Raw genomic sequence first — 8,199 nt, 5'->3', positions numbered from 1 at the left:
ATTCTTATCTAACTGCTAAGGATATACGTGGGGCGTAGTGGACAGTTACATACATGCAGGGCACCACTTGTCTCAATCTGGTGAATAGACCATTGGAAGCAGTTATTTCGATTGGTATAAATAGGAGATCTTAGTGTTAGGATCATGTGTGTTCAAGTGTCTACAAATTTATCGACTTGTCCAAAGTATTTGTGTGTAGAGAAAGTGTAAATTGAGAAAAATGTACGTTTGACATTGCACCATGTTTTTACTTAAAGCAATTTAATCAATCTTTTCTTTTCAGAAATTTATGTTCATCGCCATTTACTTTCCAGCACTTTCCTCGCCTTTTTTGTATTATTTTTTCTTTACATTCTTTAACAAGTTATTTTAAGTATGAACATTGTCGAAGTGTTTATCATTCATCAGACTTCACCCTAAAAACAATTAGCACATGTCCTAGGATCAATCTGATCGATCCTGTAAGTAACCAAAATATTTTAATTTGGAAGATCAGTAGTTGTTTACCAATTTTCACTGTAAACGAATTAGCATGCCCAGTGGGACAATGCTAACTGTTTTGAAAAAAAAAAGTAAATTTTCTTCATTTTATTAGTTCTTGTCGTTCAATCATTTTTCTCCTTTTTGAAAAGTTCATTGTATGTTATTAAGAAGTGGTAAAGTAATCATCACCAACGAAGATAGATAAAGGGGAAGATACACGAGGGGAATGGAAAATTCAAATCATCCAAATAATGCGAACCCTCAGAATATGTCAACTAATAATGGAGAACCACCCCAGTTCCTTCGACGGGGGGACCAACAGTTCTAGCAACCGTTTCTGAACCTATAGCGTCAATGGCAAGTTCGATGCTTACGCATTCGATTGTCCACACTAAGCCTATCCTGAATTTTACTGTGCCAAGGGGCCCTCCATAAACTCCCCCACCAATAGGTACTTCTGTGTTTAGACCTTTCATGCCTCCTGAGTTTTCGATGTTGTTAAGTGGTCGAGATCAACCCTACGGAATGCCAACTTCGATGATGGCAAACTTACAAAGCGCCCCTCCAGTATTTTCAGAAACTGTGATGACTTTGCCGTTACAAGGATCAGGTTCTGGGGTAAACATGGGTCGAAATAGCCAGCCTTTAGGAATGGGATATTCTACCCGCATGCCAAACTTGACGAATAACTCTGCTGCAGTCATTAGACAACAAATGGATGAGAGTAACCATGACATGGTCCAGATGTTGGCCCAAACTATGGGGACAGTCCTTAATCCTCTAATCCAAAATACTACCCAGACCAACCAACAAATGGAACCATAGATGACGCACCTGACGAACTTCTTTGGTGTGCCTCAGCCTCCCCGATATCCACAGAGAAAGTATATGGTAGAAAACCAAGGGGTAACCTTCGAGGAGGATATCACCATTAACCAAGTTCAATAGAACCAAAGAGACACACCTAGGGTGAACGTGGCAAACCTGGGAGGAGCGGTCGAACAACATAGGGTTGAACCCCCTAGAAATCAACCACGAGTCCTAATAGAGGAAGAACCAAGGGTAGTATTGGTAAATAGGAATCAGAATGTTGATAACATCGTACAATAAATTCCATACGATGATATGGCAGTAGATAATAATCTGGCAGCCATGGTCGAAAGAATCATGGCTCGAAACAGAGTAAACTTTGGCCTTCGAAGGCTAAACTATACGTCACCACTCTCAGAGTATATTCTCCAGTCGGACTTACCCCCCAAATGGAAGGTCCCTAAATTCACTAAGTTTACATTGTCGAACATGTGGCTAAGTATTTAATAGAGGCATGAGAAATTTCAAACAACGAAAACCTTAGGATAAAGTATTTTCCAAGTTCTCTCACAAAGAACGCCTTCACGTGTTTTACAATCTTGCCACAGAATTCGATCCATACTTGGACTCAGTTGGAAAGAATGTTCCATGAGCAGTTTTACATGGGGCAAATGAAGATTAGTCTAAAAGAGTTGGTTAATATCAAACGAAAGTTTACTGAGCCAATTGATAACTATCTGAGTAGATTCTGCTTACTAAAAGAAAGATGTTTTATGCAAGTTCCAGAACACGAGTTTTTCGAAATGGCCGATAGGGGCTTTGATTATTCCATTAGGAAGAAATTGGACACCTAATACTTGAGGGATATGGCCCAACTGGCTGATAGGGTTCGACAACTAGAGCGTTTAAAGGAAGAAAAAGCTAGAGCAAATAAGAATAAGAAAGTAGCCTACGTCGAATTTAATGAAGATAACGAAGGACCATATGATGAGCCTTCGATCTTTGACCAAAGCGAGATCGACCTTGTTGAACTAAAATAAGGCTCTCCCTATTCCTGTAAGGTTTTAGCCCATTCGAATGGAAAAAAACCTATCGAACCGGAAAAGAATGATAAATTTCCTAAGAAAACTTACACGTTCGACGTTACAAAATGTGACAAAATCTTCGATTTGTTAGTTAAGAATGGACAAATGATAGTGCCTCTTGGTGCTAAAATGCCTAATTTAGAACAAAGAAAGAAAAAAAAGGTTTTTTTAAGTACCATAATTTTCTGGGTCATAAAACGTCTCAATGTTTTCTTTTCAGGGATCTTGTCCAGAATGCTATTTAGGAGGGAAGACTCAAATTCAGAGGGAAACCCAGGAGCCAGATGAAGACTGACTCCCACCCTCTACAAGTAGCTGACGTTCACTACACAGAGCCAAATGATGTAAATATGGTTGAAGTTACTGATGACTTCAACAACACCATCAACATGGCCGAAGTTACTAAGGACTTCGTTAACAAGGCTGTCATGGTCAGGGTGTCTGAGTACCTCGACCAGGATTTCCTCAAGAATTTTGTTCAGGAGGCTGCTGAAAGCTTCGCCAACGGAACCACTTACGGTTCAGACCCTGGAGTCACTAAAGATTCTAATTTAATGATGGTGACCAAAGAGACTATTGTTAGTTTCAGAAAAATGGATAAGGCTGCTGAGGGCCTTCAATTGAAATTCCATAATCTGGGCATCACTGAAGATATCAACATGGAGGTCAACATGATCGAAGTCTCGCAGGAAACCCCCATGGAAATCAACGACGAGCGTCGACAAGAAGAATACAACAAATTGGCCTTCCCAAAATAAGAGGAGACTTTAATAGACTTCCTCCATAGGTGCAAGAGGAAAAAATCAGAAGTCATGTTATGCCCTTGATGCAGTGTCGTGTTCAACAAAAAAGCGCCGCACAATCTTGAGGGAGTCATGAAGGCAAAAGACAAATGGCATCAGAGAGCCCCTCAGGACCAACAGGCTTTTGAGCCTAGAAGAGCTTTCGATACAAGGAGGTATTTTGACCCAAGCAGAACTCTATTGAAGCTTGATGGGACAAGACAAAGGGGTGTTGCTGCCAAACCTATCTCCTTCAAACCCACTGTAGAGGCTTCCAACGGAAAATGGGTGAAGCCAGCCGATAGCAGAAAGCGTGGCCAGGGAAAATGGCAGAATTTCGAAGTAGACAGAGGTTCGTGGTTAGCCTACCGTAAAGAATTCCAAGCTTCCAGAAAACAGCCTACATCTCTGAGAATGACAAGGGGAAAAATCCTATGACAAGGTCCCAATGGAGAAGGGAACAAAGAAGGAGGAAGGCACAGAGGGAGGCTGGGGCAAAAGAAAATCCTGAATCCAACACCAATGTACCTTCCAGAAAGAAGGAGAAAGAGGATTTAAGACTTGTCGAGAGGAAGCCTGTCACTCAAGCAGAGACTTCCAAAGAAAATATGATCAAGTGGTAGTGGAAGACGAAATGCTCACAGATGATTTCGACTCTGGGTCAGAGCCTTCGCTGGATATCATAGTTAATATGGTATCAGTGCTGCCCATAGAATTTAACCAGCTAAATGAGGTCGAGGATACTGACAACATCACAGAAATGGAAACGGCCGCTCATAAACCAATGTGCTATTATGTAATGAACAATGGTTGCATGGAGGAACAAAATTCTTTCTTAGAGCGACCAGATGAGGCTATGAAGAGTCATCTCAAGCCTCTTTTTATTACCGAGAAGATTGAAGACATCCCAATTAATAAGATTTTGGTAGATTGCGGTGCAACGGTGAACCTGATGCCGCATCACATTTTGAGGAGAATAGGTAAATATGACACAGATACCAAGCCTCATAACATGGTACTTTCCAACTGTGAAGGAAAGGTGGGTACCACCCTCGGGGTAATCTAGGTTGAGCTAACAGTGGGAAATATCACCAGATCAACGATGTTCATGATTGTGGAGACAAATGCCAACTATAACTGGCTACTTGGACGCGAATGGATACATGGAGTAGGAGATGTACCATCCTCCATGCACCAAAGAATCACCATCTAGAGGCTAGACGGTATTATGGAGAACGTAGAAGCAGACCAGGGCTACTTCAAGACTCAAATCAATCATCTCGACAAACGCCAGTTTGACAAACACTTGGCCAATATTGCTCCATGTGATCTGTCTAGCTTTGCATTCACTCCAGACGATAATGCATATTGCTCTTTATATCTACACCCCACCAATGGTTTTCAATGGGATCGTGAGGTGGCGGGTGAAGATGATTTTGGGTGCATAGGAACGTCAGGAGTCAACCCAACAGGTTGGGGAAGTGAATTCAGTGATGATGACTGGGTTCGAAGCACGAAAAAGAATTTCGGCGTACATAGCCGAAAACAAACAACAAGCGGCCTTGAAGGTTCAAACACATGGCTATCAAAGCCAACAAGGAACTTCACCAAAGAGGTCCTAGGAAGGACTTTGATCCAGAACCACCTGATAAGGTTCAAGGTGAAGATCAATGCCAGAGGCTCGACGCCATCTATGATGACGAGCCTTTGGGATTCGAGAAGCATCCGCTGGCAATAAACATCAAGATGCTAGCTCAATATTCACTTGAAGAAATTGAATTAGGAGATGGGATTACAAAAAGGCCAACTTACATCAACACCAATATCAACCCTCATATCAAAGTCGAAGTGATCCAACTGTTGAAGGCGTTTAAGGACTGTTTCGCGTGGGATTACAATGAGATTCCTGGTTTGAGTAGAGATCTGGTCGAATTAAGGTTACCAATCAAGCCTGGGAAGAAGTCCACCAAGCAGAATACAAGGTGATTTGCACCTGCAATTCTCTCAAATATCAAAGAAGAGGTCGAAAGGCTTCTTCATTGTAAATTCATCCGTACGACCAGGTACGTCGAATGGTTGACAAATATTGTACCTGTCATTAATAAAAATGGTACTTTAAGGGTTTGCATAGATTTTAGAGACTTAAATACTGCAACCCCAAAGGATGAATATTCAATGCATTCTCACCTCTCCTTCGACTCAACAAGGAAGGATTCAAATGGGGGTAAGCTCAGCAAGAAGTTTTCGACAAAATCAAAGAATACCTGAGTTATCCGCCAATTCTGACACCGCCTTGTAGGAATAGGAGTATGAGGTTGTACATATCTACATCCGACAAGACTTTAGGGAGCATGTTGGCTCAGGAGGATGATAATGGTGTTGAAAGAGCCATTTACTACCTCAGTAGGGTCTTAAATGATGCAGAAACTAGGTATATCATAGTTGAAAAATTGTGTTTATGCTTGTATTTTTCTTGTACGAAGTTGAAGCATTATATAAAAGTTGTTGATGTTTATGTTTCATCTCATTTTGATGTAATTAAACATATGTTGTCTAAGCCAATTTTGCACATTCGAATTGAAAAATGGGCACTAGCTTTAACTGAATATTCCCTAACTTACATGCCATTAAAAGTTGTTAAGGGACAAGTGGTAGCAGACTCTATAGTCGACCACTCCATAACTGAAAACACATTGAAACAATCTCGAATTAGAGCCCTGGAAGTTGTACTTTAATGGGTCTAGTCACAAAGATGGAACATGCATATGAGTTATAATTATTTCTCCTAATAAAATTCCAACAAAATTCAAGTATAAAATGAAAGGCCTTTGCTCGAACAATAAGGCTGAATATGAAGCTTTAATAGCCAAACTTGAGATATTGTTGGAATTGGGGGCAACTCGAGTCGAAATAATGGGTGACTCGGAGTTAGTTATAAAACAAATCACAAAAGAGTACAAATGTGTTAAAGAGAATCTCATCATGTACTTCATAATGGCCAATAGATTATTAAGAAGATTTGAGATGGTTAGTATTCGACACATACCTCGATTGGAAAATCAAGTGGCTAACGACTTAGCTCAAATTGAATCTGGGTATAAATTTTAAAAGAGAAATTGAAAAAAGTAATCAAAGTCAGAGGAAGAGTTGTTTCGATCAGATTAGCCCCATCAAACTTGGAAACAACAAAGCTGGGATACACCGACAAAGAGAGCTTCAAAATATTGGCAGTAGATAGCCTGACATACGAGGATTGGAGAAAACCAATAGTGGAGTATTTACAGAATCCAACGACGTCTACCGAACAGAAAAATAGGTATCGAGCTTTAAGTTATGTTTTTTTGGGTATTGAACTATTCAAAAGACTCCTGAGGGAGTTTTACTAAAATGTCTTAGTGAATCAGAGACATATCTAGCCCTTTTGACGATCCATAGTGGGGCACACCAGGTTGGCCATAAGATGAAATGGTTATTATTTCGCCAAGGGATGTACTGGCCTACCATGTTAAAAGACTGCATTGAATTCGCCAAAGGATGCCAAGAGTGTCAGGTACATGTAGGCATACAACATGTCTCTGCAAGCGAACTGCATTCTATACTCAAACCTTGGCCTTTTAGAGGTTGGGCTTTAGATTTGATTGGGGAAATTTGACCACCATCATCTAAAAATCAGAGGTATATTTTGGTTGGCATTGATTACTTTACAAAATGGATCGAAGCCATACCCTTACCAAATGTAGACCAAGAACATGTGATCTAATTTATCCTGAAACACATTATTTATAGATTTAGAATCCGAGAGACCGTCACAACAGATCAAAGATTAGTATGTACTGGTCGAAAAATGCAAGAATTTGTTAAGGAAATGGGTTTCAAACTATTAACTTCTACACCATATTTTGCTCAGGCTAATGGTCAGATCGAAGCAGAGAATAAGGTGGTAATTAGTTTGATTAAGAAACATGTGGGGAAGAGGCTTAGAAATTGGCACAAGACATTAGATCAGGTTTTATGGGCGCGTCGAACCTCCCCCAAGGAAGCCACTAATTCAACCCCATTTCGAATGACCTTTGGTCATGGCGCAGTTTTACCAGTCGAGATTTACCTAAAATCAACAAGAATTCATAGGCATCATGAAATTCCTTTAGAATCATATTGGAACAAGATGCTAGATGAGTTAGTTGATCTAGACGAGGAGAGACTCAATGCCTTGGAATTATTGAAAAGGAAGAAGAAAAGAGTAGAGGAATCTTACAATAAGAAGGTTAAAGTTAAGACGTTTTCACCTGAAGATTTGGTTTGGAAAGTGATCCTTCCAATGGATCGAAAGGATAAGGCCTTAGGGAAATGGTCCCCCAAATGGGAATGTCCTTTTCAAATTTTGCAAGTATTCTCTAACGGTGCTTATGAGATCGAGGAGCTTAATAAAGCTAAAAGAGTCTTAAGAATGAATGGAAAATATTTGAAAAAATATAAGCCAACGCTCCAAGAGATAAAAACAATAAACGAATAATTGCATGCAAATTGGTCGAAGCCAACATGGTAATAAAAATGTTATCAACATGGCTTAAATTCATTACAAAGGCCTAAAGGGCTAATAATCAGTACAATTGAAACCAAAAGTCATGAAAAGATAAACAGAAAAGAGACTAAAGCTAAAAAGGGAGATGAGTTTTCATATGGAGATATTTTCCCTTGTGAAGCTCCAGATGTTTCTCACATAGGGATCTTTTTTGACCGAAGAGTTGCAAGCTCTTCCTCTATCTTTTGCGTCTTTTCGACAAACTCCAGACCAAAATATAGCTCCTTAGCCATGGAAGTGTCATCAAACTTTAAAAGCTCACCTTTGCGCTTTTTGGATTCAGAGATTTTGGCCTACAGTTCCTTTATTTGCGCTTCCCAAGAGGCAATGTCACATTCATTGCTTTCAATTTCTGCCCTATTTTTATCTTTGGTTTGCTCCAGTTCCGTTGCTTTCTTAGTCGATTAAATAGCTACATCCTAAACGGCTGCTTCAACACTAGCTTTCTTCTCAATTT

General features: G+C 40.0%; 1 protein-coding gene across 1 annotated transcript; it reads left to right on the top strand.

Moving 5' to 3' along the window:
- Positions 1-5,977: 5,977 nt before the first annotated feature.
- Positions 5,978-7,673, top strand: LOC127122253 (uncharacterized). Its single transcript, XM_051052618.1, has 2 exons — positions 5,978-6,255; positions 6,947-7,673. The coding sequence occupies exons 1-2, from the start codon at positions 5,978-5,980 to the stop codon at positions 7,671-7,673; spliced, it is 1,005 nt and encodes a 334-aa protein (XP_050908575.1).
- The last annotated feature ends 526 nt before the right edge of the window (positions 7,674-8,199 follow it).

This window comes from Lathyrus oleraceus, chromosome 2 (assembly GCF_024323335.1).
Source record: "Lathyrus oleraceus cultivar Zhongwan6 chromosome 2, CAAS_Psat_ZW6_1.0, whole genome shotgun sequence".
Taxonomy (NCBI): Eukaryota; Viridiplantae; Streptophyta; class Magnoliopsida; order Fabales; family Fabaceae; genus Lathyrus; species Lathyrus oleraceus.
The sequence above is the reverse complement of the archived record's forward strand: the minus strand, read 5'-3'. Positions and strand labels throughout refer to the sequence as shown.